Source organism: Oenanthe melanoleuca, chromosome 3, assembly GCF_029582105.1.
Source record: "Oenanthe melanoleuca isolate GR-GAL-2019-014 chromosome 3, OMel1.0, whole genome shotgun sequence".
Taxonomy (NCBI): domain Eukaryota; kingdom Metazoa; phylum Chordata; class Aves; order Passeriformes; family Muscicapidae; genus Oenanthe; species Oenanthe melanoleuca.
The window spans coordinates 58,266,623-58,289,659 of NC_079336.1; the positions used below are offsets into that span (position 1 = coordinate 58,266,623).

The window sequence follows — 23,037 nt, forward strand, 5'->3', positions numbered from 1 at the left end:
GCCTAATCTGGATTAGATTACATACTCTTTCTCCTTGAGTGTGAATATGCTGGCACTGGTGTTAGAAAGATTTGCAGAAACCAACCTCATGAAAAACAAATAAAGATGATGAATACAGGAAACAATGCATGATCCCATACCTATAGGAGTGTAGTTTTTGGAGAGGAAAGAAGCCTTCTGTAATAATGTCGTAACAGTAGCTACCATTCAAAAAGAACTTGAGGCTACTGTTGTTGACATCCATATAAAAAGACCTATTACTTTGATGATACAGAATTTCATCCTTCATATTTTTGAGTCACTCTTCTGATACTTTTGAAAGAAGTCAGAATACACAATGCATGGAACTGGCAAAAATGCAGCCCTCTCTCCCAAGGCAAGGGCAGTAAGAATACTAGGCTCACTGAATACTCGTGTGAGGCAGTATGTGCTATTTGCAAGAGGAAGCTGGCAAAGAGATGTGATTTGTTTGGCCATAAAAAGATGTGTAGGTATCCTTTTGCTTAATGGTAATTGTGTTTTCACTTGTAATTGTAAATGTTGTCTAATAAAAGCTAGGGCTTTTGTGTTAAGGATATTATGTGTGGGGGTGGTTGGAGTCTGTTAGAGATGTCTGGTGCTGTTAAAAAATGTTTTTCTCTGAAGGAAAAAGGGAGACATCTAGTGACTTAGGACTCTTGCAGTTTAAGAAGTGTTTTCTCTTTCTCGGTCTTCTAATATTTTATTCTAGGTTGGTTCCCGCCATTTAAGGCTTAACAGAGGTCTGGAAGCCAATGCACCTGCCTTTGACAGGTATGTTTCATTCCACTTTGGCATCAACACAGCAGCCTGGCATGTATCCAAGGTTCTACAACTTCATCTTCTAGAAAATCTTGAGATGTGAAATATCTTTCAGAAGATGTGGCAAATCCCCTAGATGTGGCAGATTATTAAGTTGGTTTACTTAATTTAGTCACTTTTTTTGGTGTTTTTTTCCTTCTTGTTTTCAGTGGTAATTGAATTGATTTGGTTTTATAACTAATTTCTGTAAAAGTTTAGAAGTACTGAGTGATATATATGCAGAAGAAGGGTTTGTGCAAACTTTTGTGAGCCAACAGATATGAGTTTACACTTATGGTACACAGAATATACGTGCTTTACCACTCTAACAGAATTAGTTAAAGATTTAACATTGCTTTCATTCCATTCTGGATTTGGTCTTCTCTTCATTGTTTTACTCCTGCACAGAAATAGCAGTGCCTTATTCTGTGACCAGTGTTGTATGATGCTGTTATGCTAATGTTTTCTATTTTATGCAAGGACTGGCTTGTAAACATTTTTAAACCATTAGGACTCTGTTTGTCAGCTGGAAACTGTAGGAGATATGCATTAGCTTGATTCCTTTCAATGTCTGACTAGGAAGTGCTATCCTCTAAGGGTGTATTTCTACCGATATCCGTGGGAACAATGCCTGAAAAGCACATGAAGAATTTGGTCTGTGGGAATTTTTACCTTGTAAGTGCAGGTCAGGTGATTAATTTGTTTTGCTTTGGTTTTGGCAGATCAGGTTGTATGTTGATTTTGAGTAAGGCCCCTTTATTACCACAACTGTTAGCACAGAGGACATTATTGACTGTTAATGGTCGCTGAAGACCCAAAACAGGGATTAGACTCTAAAGGGACTATGCACCATAGCAGTTTCTGCTCCAGAGGTTCTTGGCCTACATTCTCCAAGCTTTTAAGGCTCTTAAATCCTACTGAATTCAAGTGCCTTTGAGACTTTGGTTTTGTGGCCATCTGGTGCTGTGATAACTTGCCCTGCCAGTGTCTCTGAAGCTTCATCCTTAGAGGTTTGCATTCCACAACAGAGATATTTAATGTAAGAAGAAAACAGTAACTTATTCAGCATCTTCTTGTACTGCCCATGAAATTGAGAGTAGCTCAGGAAGGAACAACTTTGTAAGACCTCTTATATGACCCTAATACAACTGGTGAATAGCTTTCGCCTAAGAAAGGTCAACATAAGGATAAACTTGCTCTATTCCTTCTTTCCCTTGTGCCCGTAAGTTAGATGAACTTACTGATCTCTCTGCTTACAGATCTGAAACAGAAGTCTTTTGAAAATGGGCAAGGAATAAGTGACTGCTTCTGTGGAAAAGTGCACTGGAATTTAACAACCTGCTACAGCTTTTCCGAGTTGTTAATTTAGCATGTTGCATTTAACCATGTGAGAAATGGATGATAATCCTATTAGATATTTTTTCATCCTCTGCGTCTCTCCCTGGGAAATCCACAGGGAGCTTTGCTTACAGTATTCAAACAAGTGATTTGAACTTCAGTAGTTTTGTTATAAGGAAGCAACACTGGCAGAGAGGTAGGATCTTGATGCTGGGATCAGAGGGGGTGCAACTCTCCATATGGGATGAGTTGGCATACAGAGAACTAATTGCAGAATCAAGAATGCACCAGAAAATATATTTACCTTTGTTTCCCCAGGGCAGTGCTGATGACTTCTTTCTTCTCTCCTCTCCCATGGTTTTCTGTGTAACTTATTTCTGGTTAGAAGATTTAAAAAGTAATGCCAGAAGATGTGTTTTCTCTTTTTTTGCCATTACATGCTATTTTGCAGCATGTAATAATTTCTCCTTTTTGAGTGTTTATTTTTCTTGTCTATTTCTATCAGCTTCCTCTTAAGTACTACAACATTGTCTGTACATGATGGAAATCAACTTTAAGATCTGATTTTTTCTTGATGAGCCAGCACAGCTTTTGGAGACTGTGCATGCTGACTTGAAAAAGATGTATTGAGGGGACAATGGGTGTTTCAGCATCTGGCTATAAGCTCTTGAGAGTCCATAAATGGCAGCCTTTGAGATTTTTGTGACATACACCAAAAAATCCATCCCACTTGTCCTATTTTGTGGTTTTCCTGCAGAATATGGGTCAGACAACTTGGCTAAAAGGACCTTTATTCTGATCCAATGCAGTAGTTCTTATGATTACTCATCATCCTGCTTGATTTGAGTTCAGAGTGAATACCTCCATGTTGCAGTAGCTCAGAGATGTGTGAATCCTGTCACCTGTGACATGTGTTTGGACCTCCCTGGCCTTGGCACTGGAGTCATAGGTCCCATTACTGCTGCTGACTCTCAGTCTCAGCTCTGCAAGATGCCAGACAATTCCTGTTGAAGTCTAGTACATTTTCCTCTCTTCTTGTCTTTCCTGTGTGGTTCCCAGGCTAACAGCCAAGAGGTAGGAGAGTAAAGCTAACAGTGACATAAAAGATTTGGGGCCTATTTCCTAAGACACTTCTTTCTTTAAGTTCAATACAGAATACTGTATCTATTAATTGCATACTTTCACCATTTTTACTTTAATAATTGATTGCAAGGAAAACTGAGAAAGGTGTCTGTAGATGGTCTGGCTAAGACTCTGCTGGATGAAACAACCAGTCATCTCTGCTTTGTATTTTGAAAATGGCAGTAGGCAACATAACTTAGTTTTGTTTAGTACCTGTTATGGTTACTTTTACTGTAGGCATATGATGCTTCTGAAAGAGCAGTATGGAAAACAAGTGATCGTTAACCTATTGGGAAGCAGAGGAGGAGAGGAGGTGCTCAACAGAGCTTTTAAGGTAAAAGCAATCATTTTCATTTTAAAAATAATTTTCTGATTTCCTTGAACCTCCATGTTCTTCTGTTTTCCTTCTGGCCCAGTAGGTGATGAATAGTATTTCTAAAGAAATTATGTTAACTCTTTACCATATGTTACATGCTGAGAATAGTGCTTATTGGTTTCATGCCTTAGTTTCCAGCACTTTCTTTCTGCTTACTTCTTCATACATTTACGTGCATTCTCTTTAACCAAACTTAAAAGGAAATTACCTGAATACTCCTCATGATAGGTCACATTTGCATAAGGGAGTCATAGCCAGCTTTGACATTGTATGTAGCCACCTGCAGTCAGGGGCCCTCTGGGGAGCCTGGGGGCCGGGCCCTGAGCCTTGATGACTGAGCATGGTGACTTAGCATCTCTAAGCTGTCTTGCTCTGATAGTAATGGGAAATAGCTGTCTAGCACTGATTGTGTTGGGAATTGGCTGCCTGAGCACCAGATGACAGTTTGTTATATGGAGAGAGATTTTCCTAGCCCCAAGTGTCCCTAGGCACAGCTAATACCTGAAAGCACGGATGTCAGGCATTGTAGAACTAAAGCTGTGCTGCTTTCTAGTGTGGTATTCTTTTTAAAATTAGAGTGAGCTTAAAGCCTTAGATTGGCACTGAGTGGGATTTGCAGCAGTGCAAAAGTTGCCTGAATCTGGCTGGAGGCTGAAGGAAGTCTGCCTCCTTAAGTGCCTCCTGCTTTAGCAAACTGACATGGATACTTCAGAGATTATGTTCCTGAAACTAACAATAGGAATATTTAAGTACATACCTGTAGTAAGTACCATATATATATATATCATTGGTAAAGAATGATACCAGCAGTTCTAGCTGAGTTGTTTACTATTTGAAAATAAGCAAAATAAAAATTGTAGTTAAATAATAGTGCCTGATTTCTTTCCCTCTCTGCTGAAATAGTGATCTTACACGGAGTGTCAAGTTTTTTGTCGGTTTTTCCTCATCCTGCTAAAGACCTGGGAAGGACAATCTACTTCCCTAGCTGAAAATTATGAAGTGAAGGTCTCCCCTTGTACAGAATGTGGCCAAAGAAAGTGATTAATGACTAAAACTTGCAAGGCATTGAGGAAGGCACTGGAGTGAAGTCTGGTCCTGGTTTCTGTTGTCAGCTTCTTACTGAATTTCTGCATGACACGGCTAAGCCTCTGTAATCTTTTGGTTTCTCTCTCTTTAAAATATTTTTTTTAGTTTGTTTTGCAAATCCCACTGAAATTTAAAGGTAAAAGATAACCAATCCTGAAATGTTGAAATAATTTACGTGGATAAAAATATGACATTTGTTGATAATTTGATACTGAGAACTTCTCAAACTCACATTCTTCAAGATCATGTTCTAGCCAATATCATGCAACCAGACATTAAATCAGAAACTGGGCATCTCTAGAATAAAGACCTTGCGTTTGTTAATTTAATTTAAATAAATTTTCTTTTGTTTAAATTATTACATTTATGCTTATTTTAAAAAATAAATAAACTCTGAAAATGCCCTGTAAGCTCAAAGAATTTAGACTGATACAATTTTTTTTCTGATATAATTTTTTTTGCAAGTTTTGTATTCTTTCAGAATGATTCCGTGGTTGTTTCTTTACCTTTGTGTTTTAAGAAATTAACGTTAGGAAAGAATATAGAGTTAATTTTACTTTGATGATTTTAAAGGGCTTGAATTAAAAATAAAGTAATTCATAGGAGTGTGATTAGGGTTGCAAGCTTGCCTCCTGTCATTAGTTTCTCCATCATTTTTTTGCTTTTATTTCTTTCTTTTATCTCCACTCTTGCTTCAGCCTTAGTAATCCTTATCAGAACTGGTTCAAATTATTCTTGTAATTACTGCTGCTGGGCTCTCTTGATCAGAATGTCATGGTTGCCATTCATTTACCGTTCATTATCCATTACCTGAATCAGACCAGACCAAAAATCAATACTGTTCCCAGGAAATGCTGTTCCTCCCATAAGCATTCCCTGTAACAGATGTAATTATGTTTACAGTAAAAGCAGGGCGTAGTGTAGAGTTGCAAATACTCTGACAATAATTTACACTGCAGCAGTGGGTAAATGCCATCCTCAAGTGCATTACTAGTGCCAGCATCTGTCAGGGCAGATTGGGGTGTCAACAGTACAGTCTAATGAAATACATTTTACAGGTCTCTTTCCAAGCACTACCTTTAAATTTCTTTCTGCAGGAAAGGCTTAATGGCTTACTCAATACAATTATGCTGGTGTAACTGCTACATGTACACTTTTAATGTAATATCAGATTTGTTTTGTCCAGTGTGTGTCACAATGTAAGTGGAGAAAAGCATCCATCTCTTGGGGTGAGAATGCACAGGAGGGAAGAGAATGGACAAAAGCTTGCATAGTTTGAGTTAATGTAATGGTTCTCTCTGCCTTTCTTGTGGAGAACAGGATGTATTACTATCTGTTGCAGATACCTTAATGAAATTTGTGGTGATTACAGAAATGCATGTGAGGTCATTGAAATAGGAGATGAAATAGTGAGGCTATTTGTGCCTCTTCTTTCACTTCTGCAGTTTACCACAAACACTTTATAGTACGTTTTTCTGTAATTGCTTATTTACTTCCTCCCCCTGAGCCTGCCTAGAGCATTGGCAGTGTGTTCACCCTCATGCACAGAGGTAACAGCAGCCCATTGCTGCAGGGCTGCCACCAGCCAAGGCACAATTCTGATGTGTACTTTGCAGTCTGAGTTCCCCTGCAGGAAAATTGGGTTCTAACAGTCAGGTTTACTTCTGTGAAGAAAACAAACAGGGAACTTCAGTTGCTTTTTTTATGTCTGGCCTTTGAAAATTCCCTATGAACTATGTGATTAACAGCCAAGGCTTATTAATGATAAAAGCATGCTGGTATCAATCTTTACATGTGGCTTGAGCAGGATTTGTTTTCCTTCATTCTCTTATCTAAACAGAAACTGCTATGGGCCTCTTCCCATGCAGAAGACAGTCCCATGATAAACTTTGACTACCACCAATTTGCAAAAGGTGGGAAAACTGAGAAACTGGAAAATTTGCTGAGGCCTCAGCTGAAGTTGCACTGGGAAGACTTTGGAATCTTCACAAAGGGCGAGCATGTAAGTCCATGGTGAGTGTCTCTGCCCCTCTGTCCCAGTGTAGCTGGGCACTGCTTTGTCCTGGCCTTCTCAGCTTTCTTGCTGAGTTTGGACCATGTCTGTAAATTTACCGTCTTGAAATAAAATTTGGAGACAAAGTGTAGTATTGGTGCTAAATCAATGATTTGGCTTAATTACATCTCCATGGTTTCAAATCTGCAATTTTACTAGTGCATGGATTTGCTAATATAGTGTTGCAGATGTAGTCAAGTAATTAGATGTGTTAATGCAATATATTGTGCACAGTGTGCTTGCACTGTCAAAATGTGGGTGGGTATATTCAGGCTGAACATTTGATGATCTTGTTCAATCAGCTCATGATTAGACATTATTTTAAAATAGACCATTTTCTCCTCCCTTCTTTTTTGTTTGGTTACCAAAGTCTGCAGACAGGTACTTTTCGAATGAATTGTTTGGACTGCCTGGATCGTTCTAATAGTGTACAGTCCTTCGTTGCACAGGAGGTGAGTTTGTCAGAGGACCTTCCGTGGGATACCTGTAGTACATAAATTGCCTTTCCATGGGAAAGACAGGGAAGAGGATGTAAGTCTCAGTTTCATGAGTCTGTCTTGCCTGCTCTATGATACAGGATGGTGCTGGCTGGAATACTGAGGGCAAAAAGCAAAAGCACATTTAAAAACAATGTTGGTTTCTTTTCTCTGTTTTTTTTCTCCTTCTGCACCTAATCCAGATACTGTTTGCTCAATTAGAGAGCCTTCGTTTGAACTCTAAACCTATAATTGAGCGCTTTGTGGAATCCTTCAAGGAGATGTGGACTCTCAATGGTCAAAATCTGAGCAGAGTATTTAGTGGCAATCGTGCTGTTGAGGGGAAGAACAAGGTAAAGAAAAATGGCAAAACTCTTTATTTACAAGTAAAGAAAGATGTCCTATTTATGCTTCAGTGCCACTTGCATTCATAATTCCCGTCTGCTGTAGGTTGGGAAGCTCAAGGATGGTGCCCGCTCTGTGTCTCGTACCATCCAGTCAAATTTCTTTGATACGGTAAAGCAGGAAGCCATCGAGTTGCTGCTCATGGGTGACTTCTACCGTGAGGAATATGCAGACAAAGGCAAGATGCTCATGGACCAGACTGCACTGATGGGTAAAGCCAATCTAAACCCTTCCCTTTGTTTATGCATCTGCTTTTAGCTGTCAGATATAAGCAATTGTACCCTCTTGAAAAAAAGTAAGTGGTTTTTGCACAGATCTCTTGTTTAAAGCACTACTTTCAAGTGACCACAGCACAACTCTTGTGCTTATTTCTCATATTTTGTTTTGAACTTTTGAGTATGTTTGTCTTCTCTTTAATAGTGATATTCCCTGACAGTTTAGAGTTGGACCAGAGGGGAAGGATTTTAGGGCTGTATTCCCAGTCTGTCCTATCTGAGTTTGTCTTGAGGAAGTCTCTTGAGCTCAACCTTTTTATCTCCTTAGTTGTGCCCTTGCTGTTTGCACATGCTTTTAGCTATTTGACTCTTTAAAGGCACATCTCTGTTATTTTAGTTCATTTCCTGCTTTATTCCAGGCTCCTAAAAGTCCACAGCATAGGCACATTTGTTTGCACCCATCTAGAATAAACTCAGCTTTCTCTGAGAAGATATTTACATGCAAAATATAGGATCATTTTGCCCACAACGAGTATTTGGTGGTCAGTTTACTCCAGAGAACCATTCAGCACCACTTCAGTCCTGGACTTGTTCCCTGATGTCAACCACAAGGAAAATGTAGATTACTTCTCTCTGCCTGACTGCCAGTGCAAGTCAGGTAGTTAAATATTAACTCTGGTTCATTTGCTGAGACAGCAAAAGCACATTGCTGATTTTCTATACTCAGAAAAAATTAGTGAATATACCAGGGATTTTTTGAGGAGTTCTTACTAGGTTAGAGAGTTATGGCAGTGCTAGATTTGTACTGATGTTAGATTGTGCTGCTCTCCATCTTTCCTTCCACATTGTAAACTTCTAAGGGCTTCAGTTTAAGTTGAAACTTCTGACATGTTTGATTGCTGGTCCTGGTTTCAGGAATAGAGTTCATTAGCTTCCTAGTGTGTGGTATAATGTTGTGTTTTGGATTTAATATGAGACTAATGAATGAGTGAGTGTGTGTTTTACTTGGTTGCCAGGTGGGTTTAAATCACAGCAGGCTGGTAATACAGTGAGAGTTTTAGTGGTTGCTGTACAGTGTTTGTGCTAAGTCAAGGACTTTCCAGCTTCTCATGCTCTCCCATTCAGAAGGCTGGAGGGCTGCAAGAAACTGGGAGGGGATGAAGCTGGGACAGTTGACTCCAAATGGCCAAAGGAATATTCCATACTAAATGATGCCATGCTTGGTATATAAATTGGGGGGTGAGGGAAAGCTGAGTAAGGGCTGCTGTTTTGGAACTGGCTGGGCACTGTGCCACACTTTTTTGTATATTCTAATTCTATTATTCTTTTTTTTTTTTTTTTCCCTTTTCTGTCCCATTAAACTCTCTTTATCTCAATCCATGAGTTTTGTCACTTTTGATCCTGCGATTGTGGGGCAGGGAGTGAGCGAGTGGCTGACATAAGCAGTAACAAGCACTCATTGCCCCGTGGGGTTAAACCATGACAGTGCTGCAGACTAAACCGAAGAGATTACAGGAGATAAAAGGGAGATAAAAGAATTTGCTTATTACTTGAAGAAGTACAGAAGAATGTAAACTGAAAGTGAGTGACCAGCCATTCCCAGGCTTTTAAAGGGTGCCTGGTTTCTGGATGAGAAATTTCTGAAATCAACCCCAGTTATCTTGTAGCTAAAGCCATTGCCGTAGTAGTTATTCCCTACCTTTTGTATTGTTGCTGCTTAGGGTAATGTTATTATTTCAGAATTATTGTGCTGCTGCAGTGTAGATGGTCTCTGTTCTTTTACAGCACATTCTTATTTTACACACCATCTTTCTCTCTCCCCTCTTCTGTCAGTAACTCCAAGTATTTTGAAGGCCATGTCAGAGCGTCAGTTTGAATTCACAAGCTCCAAGCGTGTTCGTATTGCCACGGGGACCTGGAATGTGAATGGGGGAAAGCAGTTTCGAAGCAACATCCTTGGTACCAGTGAGCTGACAGACTGGCTGCTGGATTCTCCCAAGCTCTCAGGGGTTTCAGAATTTCAAGGTAAGACTTCACAGTCAAAATGTGTAAGCAGTATTTGCTGGTGTCTCTTGAGACAATGAGTCAAGACAAGATTTGACCAGCCTTTCAAAAGCAGTAGATTTTGGAGGGCATTTTCTGTCAGTTCTTAGGGGTGTATTCATCTTCTCCATGCTTTTGCTGCTGCCCTGCAGAAGTGGAATGGCGTGTGAAGAGCTCCTGACAGTCAGAGTTCTTTGAACACTTTAAAACAGTCCATGTGACTATTTTGAACCTTCAGCAAGTCAGAATTCAGAGCTCTCTTTCATGCCATCGTGGGATGTATCTGCCTATTCTGCACCCTGTATGTCGTTTTCTTCTTCCGTATCTCTGTTCTTTGTTCTTTATTGTAAGTGGGATGTACATGCTTAGGTGCCATCAGAGCATCTCCTTCGTCTCTCATCTGGAGCTAAATATATCTGTATAATCTGGACTACAAGCTTGTCTGGAAATGCTACTATCAAAGCCTTCAGACAAAAAGATTTACTTTGAAGGCGATATTTCCTTTCTTTAGCAGTATAAAAAACTCTTATTCTTGTGGCTTGATGAAATTGGCTGCTGAATTTCTTAATTTATGGAACAAGGTCAGGTATTCTGATTGATTTACAATTTTTTTTAAAAAAGGTGAATGAAAAGGGAACATTCTGTCATTTAAAAATTGAGTGGTTGCAAAACTACAGCAAAACCCATGCTTTTGCTGTTAGAGTGGAATGTTTAGTTTCCTGCAGGCACCACAGGCATAGTACTGTACCTAACCTTGTAGCTCAGGAATATGTTCCTCAAATCCTGAACTCCCTTGTTCAAGTTATCTCATTTGAGCCCTTAGTTCCTGAGTGGTATGTGATAAGTTGCAGACCACTGTATTCTGAGCAGCCTAGGTAAGGGACTAATCCAGCCTAGTCTGTTTCAGAAACAGATCAGATGTGTTAGCACCTGATGAGAGCCTGTCGTGTTAGCCTTGCCAGACTGTCCCCTGAGAGAGCCAGAGGAGCAGGGCTACATGAAACAGGCAGCTGTGTCATGGTAGGTCTGAGCAGCTTCTGGAAGAGAGCTGAGTTATGTGAATGGGCAGGGCTAAGGTGTGACTGTGCAAATATCTGTATCCATGTTAATATCAGTGCAGTGCCCATACAAATGGGCAAATGTTCAAAAACAGATGTCCAAAATTATTAATGGGAAATACATGTGACAGTGGCTGTCTGGTTCAGGTAGTAAAGAAGGCTAGCTATCGTGCTAGTTTCACCCTTGTGTCTGCACAGAGTTGCTGCATATTTTACTTTTTTTTTGTGATTTCTGAGTCAGATCTGATTTAGGTTCCTATGTTTAGATCTTCATGTTGAATTAAGTTACTGTCACTATGGACGTATGATACTTGAAAAAAAAATTCTTTAGGCAATGGACAGACCTAATGGGTCAACAGATTTGCTTCACACTATTTTATAAGAGCATCTGGTCTTTGATGTTTCCTCAGAGTAATATCCACAGAGCTGGGGAAGGGAGCATGGGAGTCACTGTGCTCTAAGGTGATCTGTCTAAGAAGGACTTGGAAGAAAGAAGGCAAGAAGAAACTTCAAAAGTGTCTTTAAACTAGATGAATTTACTAAAGGCCACCTCCATTGAGATGGAGGTGACATACTGGTGTGTGGATAATTAAGTTCAGTTACATGGGAGTCTGTGTCAGAAAGGAGGAGCATGTTGGGTAAAATGACAACAGGTAATAGATGGTCAGTAGTGAGATGTGGCTTTAGTGATGGGTGGGGTGGGGGAGAGAGATCTTAACACTGCTACAATATAATGTTCTGTTCTGAGCTGCTTCCTGCTGGAGAGATGGAGACCAACTGGTGTGAGAAAAGCACGAAAAAAATTCAGAGGAACTGCAGGGGATGTTTTATTAGATTAGATTAAAGGAGTTATGAATATGTATAGCTTGGCAGGGGATACACAAGATAGAACTACAGGAAGGATCTCTGACAGAAATTAGAATACAAGTCATTAGAAGAAACAACAAAATAGTAATTCTGGTATGACTTTTCCTTCCTGCCAACAGATGATGATAACTGCCCTCCTGACATATTTGCAGTGGGATTTGAAGAGATGGTTGAGTTAAGTGCAGGGAATATTGTGAATGCCAGGTAGGTAAAAAAAACCAAAACACCACACAAACAAAACCAACAACAAAAACCTCTAATCAACCAACCTAAAAAACCAACTAACTAAAAAAAAAAAAAACCCTCAACTGTAAACAAACCAAACCAGCCAACCAAACAAAACCCCAAGAAAAAGAAAATAATCTTCCCAAAGCAGCTGGTCATGCTCATTTTTATGGTCACTTGTATCAAATACTCCCTTCTAAATCTGTTACTTGCAACCGTAGCTGGAAATATGTTTCCTATTAACAAATGTCACTGAGATGGTGTTGAAAGTGCTCTTTCTCTGTGAACTTCTGTACAGTAGAACACACTGTTTGCTAACTCTCTTAAGTCTTTATGTTGGCAGAGAAGAATTCTGATGGTTGAGATTTATTTAACACTTGTCCTTAAAGACATGTCTGATGTTGGAAAAATGTGCTCAATTAATACAAACCTAATTGCAATTCATGTGGGAATTCTAAAATTGTCTAAAAATGTCTCTGTGACTAATTGTATTTGTGAAAATTATGGCTAGAGAAGAAGTTAAATGCAAAGCCTAAGGTTGGCATATCAGCATGTGCAATAGTCTGTTGTGTTTACTGGTCCTTGTAAATCTGAATGGAGGTGGAACCCTGAGGATCATGTTTCCAATGCTGATTCATTAGGCTGGCCACTTAGTTGTCTGTTTTGGGAATGAGAAATTACAGCAGTGCTTAGTGTGGCTGCTGGGTTGGTGGTATATCTGCATGGATATGTTGACTTTGGAGAAAAAAATCTGGATTCACTGAAGTGAAGGTATATATGCAGCTATTCACAAACTTTAGCTAAGAATAGCTAACAGCTGTGAGTAGCCAGTTACCTTCCAGTCAAAAAATCCTAAGATCTCTCCACTGTGAGCATAGGAAATCTTACAAGTCATGAGATTGATATGAAAATTTGTTTTTACGGTTATGATTGCTGTAATCATCTTCCAGTTATCCCCAGTGAATGGGTGTATTCAATGTCATGTGAGTATGGATGTTTCTAAGCATAGTAAACAAAATCCCTCACTTATCCAGAAAGCAGGATAACTATTTATGTGCTGTGCCTGGGCTCACTGACCCTGCTGACTGTAGGATGCTTACAAGGAGGTATTATCGGTCTCTGCCATGCATTCTATGGCACTTCAAGTTCTACAGCCTAATGGGATGTCTGTAAACCTAAGGCACAGTTAATCTGTTCGTTTTATTGACTGTGTGTGGTTTGTTTTGGTTCCATTAAATGATTTTTTGTTTGTTCCAGTACAACAAATAGAAAAATGTGGGGAGAGCAGCTTCAAAAAGCTATTTCCAGGACTCATCGCTACATTCAGTTGACATCAGCACAGCTTGTTGGTGTTTGTCTTTTCATCTTTGTACGACCATATCACGTCCCCTTCATCAGGTAAAAAAAAAAAAAAAAAGCCAAACCAAACAAAAAAAAAACCACACCAAAAACCCAACAAACTAAACCAATACCAAAAAATCACCCCAAAATAAAACTAGCCTAACAAAAACAACAAACCCCAAACCAACCAAACAAAAAAATCCCCAAAACCCAACCTGTGTCTTCAGTAACATCTGGTGTTGGAGTGTGGCCAGAGAACATGGGGAGAAGGGTTGCTCTTCTTGGTGGGAGTTGTGCAAATGTGCTCAGCATGGAGAAGAGGCATGTTTCCAGACAGCAAGAGGCTGGAGTCCATCTCTCTGGGTAGCACAAAGGCCAGCCTCAGTGTCTTACTCCAGTTAGCTGAAAAGCCAGGCATGCTGCAGGTGGGTAGTCAGGGTGGAGCACCTTGTTTGGGTGCTATCTTTCTGGGAAAGGAATGACCTGGGCTAGTAAATCCAAGAGAATTTGATGCACTGAACGAGGTCAACTGCCTGCCTTTTCCGCCTGAAGAGCAGGTTTTACTTCCAGCCCTGTCCATACTGTTTTCTTGTGGAAACAGGGATAGTTCTAGACCTGAAAAGAATGGGGGAAGGAGACCTAATTTTGCCCCTTGACATTTTATAGAATTGAGAGGTAAGAGAACCTATGTTTGTCTTTCCCAGATGTCATGAGAACCAGAACTGTGTGCCAAGCAGGAGGATGCAGAGCTGTGAGAGTGTATGAGAGTGTATCCCCTTCTTACTAGCTCAGCTGTGCCTGGAGAATGACCAAACTCCTCCTAGATTACCAACCCATGGAGATACTGGCATTAAAATGCCTTTGTTGTGGGCAAGAATTGTACAGGCTAAGTGTAAAAGAATTGTGCAGGCTAAATGTAAATGGTTAGGAAGTGAATAATTAGCCAAAACCATCTTTGGGCATCTGTCTGACCTTAAAGCTCTGAGATCCAAACACTCCTCTACCCCATATTAGGGCACTGATTGACCACTGCATTTTGTAATTAAAATATCAAAAGCTGCCTTTTTCTTCCCTGTGATCTCTTATCTAATGAAAACCTCAGAACAAAGCTTGTGCAACACCAGGTACTGTAGGCCAGACAGAGCAATGCAATCCAGGTACTCTGATGGTCTTACTTTGCTGATTTCCAGTAATCTTTCTTCAAAGTGATTTTAAAGAATTACTTTTTTTGCTGCTCTGAAGCAGTCCAGAGGAGAAGTGTTTCTCTCAGTTTTTGACTTTTCACCTGGCGTACAAAAAATTTGAGTAATCCAGTAGGAAATTCATGGTTTAAATGGAAATCAGAAGCAGAACAACACAGTGGTTCTGTTGCAGTTGTCAAACTGCCTGAAATTGGATGTAGCCCTTTGAAACTCAAGAGAAAAAGGGAAAGGTTTGATTTTAGTGACCAAGTTTCATCATTTAATGCCAATGTGCTGCTATGTGAGCATAATCAAACCTAACCTGTGTGCTTGCATATTTTCCCCATGTCTAGAAAAGGGAAGGAAAAATGATCAGAAGTGCAAAAAAATGCTTCTGTGCTTACAGAGATGGAAGAGATGACGGAAGATAGAGAATAGGGAAATAATGAGACAATAGCTGGTTTATACAGCAGTGAAAGGATTGATGAAATACGGGCAGTTGAATTTACAGTGGGTGATCTCGGCATAACTTTTGAATAACCAGTTGAATACCAGTCAGGAGATGGGTAGACAGGCAGGAGTTGGGGAGAACAGAGTGAAAAGACTAAAAACTGCTTCTGTAGGAGTGCTTAAAACCCATTGTTTCATAGAAAAGTTTGATATTCCTCCTTTGCCTCCCTGAGGGTGTCTTCTGGTGGTGTCCTGCTGTCAGGAAAAGACAGGAAATTAAAGAGAGAGAAAAAAGGTACAGAAGATAGCGGAGGAAGAGAGAAGAAAATGAAGGGGGTGGGGAAAGGAGACCTTGTAACATCTTGCATCATTTAGATCACGAATTTCTGAGAATAATTTAAGTAAGACTTAGCAGTTTTCTGCATGTCCCTTCTTAAAATTAGTAATATTCTAGTCAGCTCTGCGTGATATTTTCTCTGAAAAGTAAAATTTTCTCACTGGGAAAGACATGCATAGTGCTGGGGTTGGCTACAACAATGATCTCATCATTTACTCATCTGATCAGACAGCCATCCTTTGTTCTTGGAGTAGCCTGGCTATTTGGGAGAAATCACCCTGAGAGCAGGTGGTCTGCTTTATCAAGTTATCTTTCTGTAGTGAACTGTGTGCTAATCATCACAATGAAATACTAAGTAATTAGCAACAAGGAGACCTTAAGCAATTTGTCATCATACAGAACTCATTTGAGAAGTTACATATAAACAGTTGTATCCAATAATCTCTGGTTTTAGCACATCTGATTTAATGAATTATAGGTTGTGATCTCTTGGTCTTTAATCAAATGGAAAATCCATCATGAACTGTGAAGTTTGGTTTCAACTCATATGAATGGTAAATTGTTAACTGTCTGGAAAGCAGATTCCCATATGTTCAAAAGTAAATGGAAGCATAGTAGTAACTTTAGTTATTGTCAATATTTTAAGGATCATGATAGAGGTAAACTTGAAAAGTATATTCTATAGAAATTCCCATTATTTCTGAAATAAGATCTTCCTGGTCTATTTGGAAGTTACAAGAAAAGGAGAAAAATATTTTCAAATAGTTTTATTTCTGTACTATTGTATTATACTTAATTTGAAACATAAGTACGTGAACATCAAGAAACTAAAAGATGTGCCTAAAAGCAGCAAGCTTTCTAGAGGGGAGAAGACATGGCATTGTAAACTGGCTTTTCCCTTTATGTTGCAGTCAAAGTTAATTGAATGTTTGTCCCTGAAGCCCTTTACTCTGTTCTCTTTCTTTTTTTTTTTTAATGCAGGGATGTAGCAATAGACACCGTGAAGACAGGAATGGGAGGAAAAGCTGGGAATAAAGGGGCAGTGAGCATTCGTTTTCAGTTCTATAGTACCAGTTTCTGCTTTATATGCAGTCACTTGACTGCTGGGCAGACGCAGGTAAAAGAGAGGAATGAAGATTATAAAGAAATCACACAGAAACTCAGTTTCCCAATGGTAAGTGTAGATGTATGTGTGCTAAAAACATTGGAGATAAAGGTGGTATCTTTAAATCGTGAAAGCTGGTCTCAGGCTGCCTTTGATGACAGGTCATCAAAGAAGGCATCTCAGTCCAAGAAAGAAAATGTTAAAGGAAATGTTAGCAGTTAAATAAATAAATAAATAAATAATAGGGAAGCATGTTTCACAGAAGACTAGATACCACCCAATATAGCACTTGCTTTACAAAAGTACTAATCCTTTCAAAAAATAGAGTTGCTCCAGTGCTTGAAAAGTCCTTAGCTTTGTGCAGTTAAGGTCTAGATGACTAGTGTTAGAACTGGAGAGCATGATATTGATAGCTCTCGCTGGCTCTAGTTAGTGAGAATTCCTGAAAGACCATCCATACCGTTCAGTGCAGCAGTGCCTTGGCTGCTTCTGGTTGGGTCTGATAGATCAGTTCTTGGGCACTGACATGGTACCCTCTGTTCCCTTTGTTATGTCCTCATGAATGTGTCACTCTCCAGGAACTGCTGGCTTCTCTCAGAGCATGGCAAGTAGGCACCACTGGTATGCATAAATAACTTTTCCCTTAAATTGTATCAAATCAAGATAGCCCATGGGATTTGGTAGCAGGGCTCCTTTGCTTCCCTTAATGTTGGTTGCTTTAATTTCCACAATACTTCTATCTTGGATGTCTCTGGAAAGGCCCTAAGCCAGGAAGGGATTGGACCAGTTTATGTATTTCAGCAAAAAAATGGCATTTAGGCTGCAAAGCATAAAATTTTACCTTCCTGTTGTTTGTAAGGTTTAGAGGCTTGGCACGTGCAGCATATCAATCAGTTGGTTTATGTAGGAGCTAATACTGACAGACTGGACGTCCTGCGAAGAAGATCTGTTCCAAATGGCCATAAAGTTGTGCTTATGGTAGTTTTTCCTCCTAATACCTCATTAACTGTTTGATGTCCTTTACACTTAAAACAGCTAAAGGTACCTTGTGTGTATAATGCATATAAAGAGTGCCCTCTAGTGCTGTGACTGCCACAGTCTGGAACGTTTCCCTTATGAATCGCTGGGATTTAGAGGTTTATAGCTGAAATGGGAAGGAAAAAAAAAAAAGAGAGACTGGTTAGAGGATAGGATGCTAAATTTAGAACTGGAGTGGATTTTCATTGACGTTTGATTTCAATACCCTTACAAAGCTGTGACGTGCACATAAGATCGAATTTGGAGCTTGTTCTTACTCAGGAGCTTGTTGCTAAATTTGCCTTGGTACCAGAAGCACATTTTGTGTTATATTTAGAATATGCAAATATATGCAAGTGAAATGTGTTAGGGAAACAAACATACATTTTGAATATTCATGACAGACAAATTGGGAATATAAAGCTAGGTTCCAGCTTAGACATACCTTTGGGAAAGAGGGGTCAGAGTCTGACATTCTTGTTTACAAAATTCAGCTCAATAGGGTGCCAAAGACAGCGAAGGAGCCATTCTATTTTAGCACAGATGAATTTTGACAAATAAATTGTGACAAGTGGGTCTAGTATTTAGTAGTTCAGAGAGACTGAGTGCTACATTTCAGTGCATTTTAAAGGTGTTTTAATGAATGTGATTTAACATTAACAGTATTCTGTACCTCAAAACTAGGGGCAGAACATGTTCTCCCATGACTATGTCTTCTGGTGTGGTGATTTTAACTATCGCATTGATCTAACGTATGAAGAAGTCTTTTATTTTCTCAAACGTCAAGACTGGAAGACACTTTTGGAATTTGATCAACTACAGCAGCAAAAATCCAGTGGAAAAGTAAGACAGTGTGTCTCATTTTCTTGAATAACTGCTGGTCGTGTCTTTCTTGTTCCTTGAGAGAGTGAAGAAGTTGTTTTCAGACCCTTGTTTGTAGCACTTGAATGCAGCGATTGGTTTAAAAATCAGAACATTGTTTGTGAGAGAGTTGATACATCACAGTGGCACCGTCCTCATCTGTAACTTAAAGAGATGTTCTTTATTAAATTAGATTTTCAAAGACTTCCATGAAGGGACTATTAATTTTGGACCAACATATAAATACGACGTTGGCTCAGAGGCTTATGATACAAGTGATAAGTGCAGAACCCCAGCGTGGACTGACAGAGTTCTTTGGTGGAGAAAGAAACTACCCTTTGAAAAAACAGGTGTGTAGGATCCTTCTTTATGTGTAAGTTGTTTTAGAATTCATCTAGAATCCACTTAAGGGGATTTAGTCCAGTGAGTGGTACTTTACTCAAGCAGATGTTCTTTCAGCTTTACTGGATTAAGTGTCAGAGATAGAGAAGGTCCTTTCTTCCTGTGTGTGAACAAAGGCTTCATGCTACAAATTGAAAAGGTGCTGGGAGCTCACTGAGGAACTGAAAACAGCCCAGCTGTAGTAATACAGAAATAATTCTATTGTTTTTCAACAGAATCATTAGTCCACATAAAGTTCCTGTGTTACAATGGCTAGATTGTTAAAACCACTGTTCTCAGTAAGTGTAGAAACAATTTTCAGTAATTTTCTTCTGTACTGGTAATTCTTAGGAATATTTCTGCTCATTTATAGAACTGGGGGAGGTTTCATTAATTAGTGTTTAAAAAGTACTTGGAATTCATGAGTGGCCAATGCAACAGAAAGGCCATTTTCACTCGTCATTCAAAAGTTATAGTTAAGAAATAAAAAGTATTTCTTTGCATATGCAGGGATAGTTTTCATAATCATTCTCTCAGTCTGCAGGAGCATCTATCCCCAAGTGTTTCTAAAATTTGAATAAATTCATATTAAGAGTGTAATTGCTGGAGAATTAATTTGGTCTGTGCCTGCAGATGTGGTTTTTCACATGCCTGGAAATTTCAGCTTGGAATCTAAGTCAAACCATGACTATGTTAAGTGTAAAAACTACAAAGCAAAACTAAGGCAATGAGAGAGTATATGTTGTCATGATATAGTTATTTACTCTTACCTAAGGAATGAAAAACAAGGTAAAATGAGGAGCTTAAAAAATTTATGGAGGTGCAGTCCAGGAAAGAAAAGCTGTATGAGATATAATAAGGAAGTTAAAACAGCCCTTTTGTGCTGACTGTTTCCATTTTAGGAGAAAGAACACCCTTCAGCATTTCTAATGCATATTCCTTAATTTTGCATGGCAAAATTTGCCCCGGGTAACTTTACAGCTGGAGTACATACAGCACATAGGACCTGACTAGCTGGACTGCAAGAGTCAAGGCAGGTCCCTTTCTTCGGAGTTTGCAGGCCTCCCACAGCTGGCTCACATGGGTCCAGAACTGGCTGGTACATTCCCAGCCCTGCAAAGCTTTCTTAGTTTGCTTCCAGAGTTCCTTTCCTTTACTGCTGGTGGCAAGGCTCTTCTGCCTCTCAGCTCTCATTGTGTGGCTTCTTATTACTGTTACAGGCTAAATGACTTTTTGCTTTAGGAGAAGAAAGTGTAGCCCCAGTGTGTGATTAGGAGGAAATGCCATATTCCATATTAACTCATTTTCAACTTCACAGAAAAGAAGGACAGAGTTATCCATGTAGTGGACAGTGACCTAAAAACTTCCTTGTTACTAACAATATAATAACCTCACTCCAGCATAATGTCTGGAGCACTTTCTGTCACCTTAATGAGTTGCAATGGAATTATTTGGAGGTTGGATTTGCATAGGTTTGGTTTCTCCGTCTCTTGTGTATTATTTCTCCAATCCCTGTCTAATACTCAGATTTGCAAAATAATTTCCAAGTACAGTGTCTGGTTTTATGCTCAGTGTTGAGGTAGGAGGTAAAATACAAATACTAAGCTGACTTTATCAACCCATATTGTAAGATAATTAATTGGGTGAAATTCAGGTCAACAGTTTTGCAGGTATCTTACTCCACCGATCAGCTGTCTCAGTTGCACTTCCAGTCCCTTCTCTTTTCTTTCTAGTCCCTAATTTGTAGATCTTGTAGGATATAAGCTCTTCTTTGAATGATATATATACAAGAACAAAAAAACCCCACCTCCCACTATTAGGGTCTGTAGAGAAATTCTAGAGAATTTCCTAATAAAATACGGTTTAACTGTTAGTAAAACCAGATTTGAGTGAGTTTTAAATCATGTTTTCTGCTGCACAGCTGGAGAGATCAATCTTCTGGACAGTGATCTGAGTGCTGATACTAAAGTCAGGCACACTTGGACCCCTGGAGCTTTGATGTACTATGGGAGAGCAGAGCTGCAAGCATCTGACCACAGGTAACTAAACAATCTGAGAGAGGTTAAAATGTGCCAGTTTAAAATATGTCATGCTGAATTACACCTTCAGAGTGAGAGACCAAGTCTGGTTAAAACAGGAATTACACCCTTGTTCTGTGTCCAGTATCCACTTGATGGGTTTTTCCCTCTCATGCTGAGTTTTATACCAGAGTGGCAAGTATCTACAGTCATGTGTTTCATTTTCCTGCACAGTGATTGAAGCAAGGGTTGGATAAGTTGCAGCAAGAGGAAAAAGAAAACAGAGCTTTTTGTTGTTTGGTTTTGGAAAAGCTCTGATACTAAGGGAGCTGCTCTGATGGATTTCCACTCATCTTGCTGCTGGAGAGGAGGAGGTTGGGACTGTGTAAGCCAGGCCACACAGGGACAAGTTTGGCCTGTTCACAGTACTCAGGCATGGGGCTTCTGTGCCTCCTTTCAAAATGGAAATAGGAGAAGGTAGAAAAATCAAAGGCCAGTGCTTCTGGTTGGTCTATGTCATTAACTTCTCTTTAGGGGTATGAATGACCTGTCTTTGATAAACTTGTTCTCTTCTTCACTTCTGAGAAACAAAATCTGTAATAAATACACTTTGAAAGGTCCCTTACATTCAGAGTATTTGTCTCACCCTTTGCACGCTTTGTGGAAATGCTACAATATTACCCCCAGTAGCTGTCTATGTGCTTCTGGTGGTCTTTTATGCCAGGACTCTTCTGTACTCCTCTAGCAATGGAAGAACATGCCTTTTGCAATCAATTTCTCTGTGTCAAGGCTCTGACATTGCTGTGTTCTGCAAAACACAGTGGAACTGCTGCTCTCATTATATAGGACCCTGAGGATGCAATCTGTGAAACATGACTGTTATACATGATTTTCTATTTCAGCAAACTTGACTCCAAAAGCTAGTTCTTAATTACAGTCAGCAGGTTTGCTTTCCCAAGGTTTGTGCTAGAAAAAGGGCATAGCTGTATCTGTCTGACATATAGAAATGCATTATGATTCACAGTGCTTATGGAAATAGTTCATGCTTCCTCATACATTTTCCTCCTTATTATCCCTTTCTAGCCCTACTGTTGCTGCTTTGATATTTTCTAGTAATGTGTATTCAAGAGCCAGGTGAATTGCAAGTAGAAAGGAGCAATTTTGACACAGTTGTAAGGGCAGCCATCCCAGTCACTGCTCTGTGTGTATGTACAGGTGAAAATCTGAGAATGTTGATTGCACCCACTGAGATGATATGAGTTCTCCTCTTTCAGACAGCTTTCTCAGTTTTATTCAGATCTAACACACAAAGAAGTAATTTGTAAGAAATGGCTCAAGAAGTAAGTTTGCAGTGTTGGCTGCTTATAGTGTCATGGATTGGCACACATTTGCTGTATGACAATGTTATACATCTAGAACACTTTGTCCTTAGCTTTTGGAAGAAAATATGTGGCTTTGTCTAACAGAAAATAATATATTTCCATACTGATTTATAGATATTTGGGGTCACAGCTGTTTGATGATGAGTGAAGTATCCTGATATTTTTGATCTGTGGATTTACCATAAGTGCTATATACAATTCTTATTTCATTTCATTTATGATGTGTCTGCACTGTTACATTAATCTAATGCAGGATTGGGAAATATAATTAATAGTGCTCAAGGCATGATGTTGACCACAGAAAAAAATGAAGCTTACCACTCCTCCTTCTTTATATAGATTTTAATTATTTTAATTTTATGTAAGCGCTCCTTATTTTTAAATAAATATTTTTCCTTTGTTTTATGTAGGCCAGTGTTAGCTATTGTAGAAGTGGAAGTTCAGGAAGTTAATGAAGCTGCCCGTGACAGTGTTTTCCGAGAAGTGTCATCTTTCCAGGGTCCACTGGATGCCACAGTAGTGGTAAATCTGCTATCACCAACACCTGAAGAGAAAAATGAATTTCCTGAAGACTTGCGTACAGAGCTTATGCAGATGTTTGAGGATTATGGCACTGTTGTTCTGGTCAGGTGAGTTTGGAATCTGAAATGGCATGGCATCTGTTAAAAACCACAGACTAGAGGATCCCTTTTGTCCTGACAGAGTTAACTTTGTATTGGAAGTATGTAGAACTCCTTTACTGCACTTTCAGTTCTTCATTAGAAGTTGATTGCAAGTGTTTTGAATATCTTATACCTCTCAGCAGCCTTTTAAAGGAATAATCCAACAGCTCTCTCGTCTGAGTGGAAGAGAATTTTATTCAGTACAATACCATAAAGCAG

General features: G+C 39.3%; 1 protein-coding gene across 2 annotated transcripts in view; it reads left to right on the forward strand.

Moving 5' to 3' along the window:
- Positions 1–23,037, forward strand: part of SYNJ2 (synaptojanin 2) — a 64,385-nt gene that overhangs the window by 29,651 nt on the left and 11,697 nt on the right. For both annotated transcript variants that reach the window (XM_056487211.1, XM_056487210.1), the window contains exons 6-19: positions 731–792; positions 3,517–3,613; positions 6,582–6,754; positions 7,165–7,246; positions 7,474–7,623; positions 7,721–7,886; positions 9,724–9,915; positions 11,978–12,062; positions 13,341–13,481; positions 16,374–16,566; positions 18,199–18,357; positions 18,569–18,725; positions 20,678–20,795; positions 22,567–22,785. In XM_056487211.1, the coding sequence (XP_056343186.1) occupies positions 731–792; positions 3,517–3,613; positions 6,582–6,754; positions 7,165–7,246; positions 7,474–7,623; positions 7,721–7,886; positions 9,724–9,915; positions 11,978–12,062; positions 13,341–13,481; positions 16,374–16,566; positions 18,199–18,357; positions 18,569–18,725; positions 20,678–20,795; positions 22,567–22,785 (1,994 nt within the window). The remainder of the gene's footprint in view (positions 1–730; positions 793–3,516; positions 3,614–6,581; positions 6,755–7,164; positions 7,247–7,473; positions 7,624–7,720; positions 7,887–9,723; positions 9,916–11,977; positions 12,063–13,340; positions 13,482–16,373; positions 16,567–18,198; positions 18,358–18,568; positions 18,726–20,677; positions 20,796–22,566; positions 22,786–23,037) is intronic.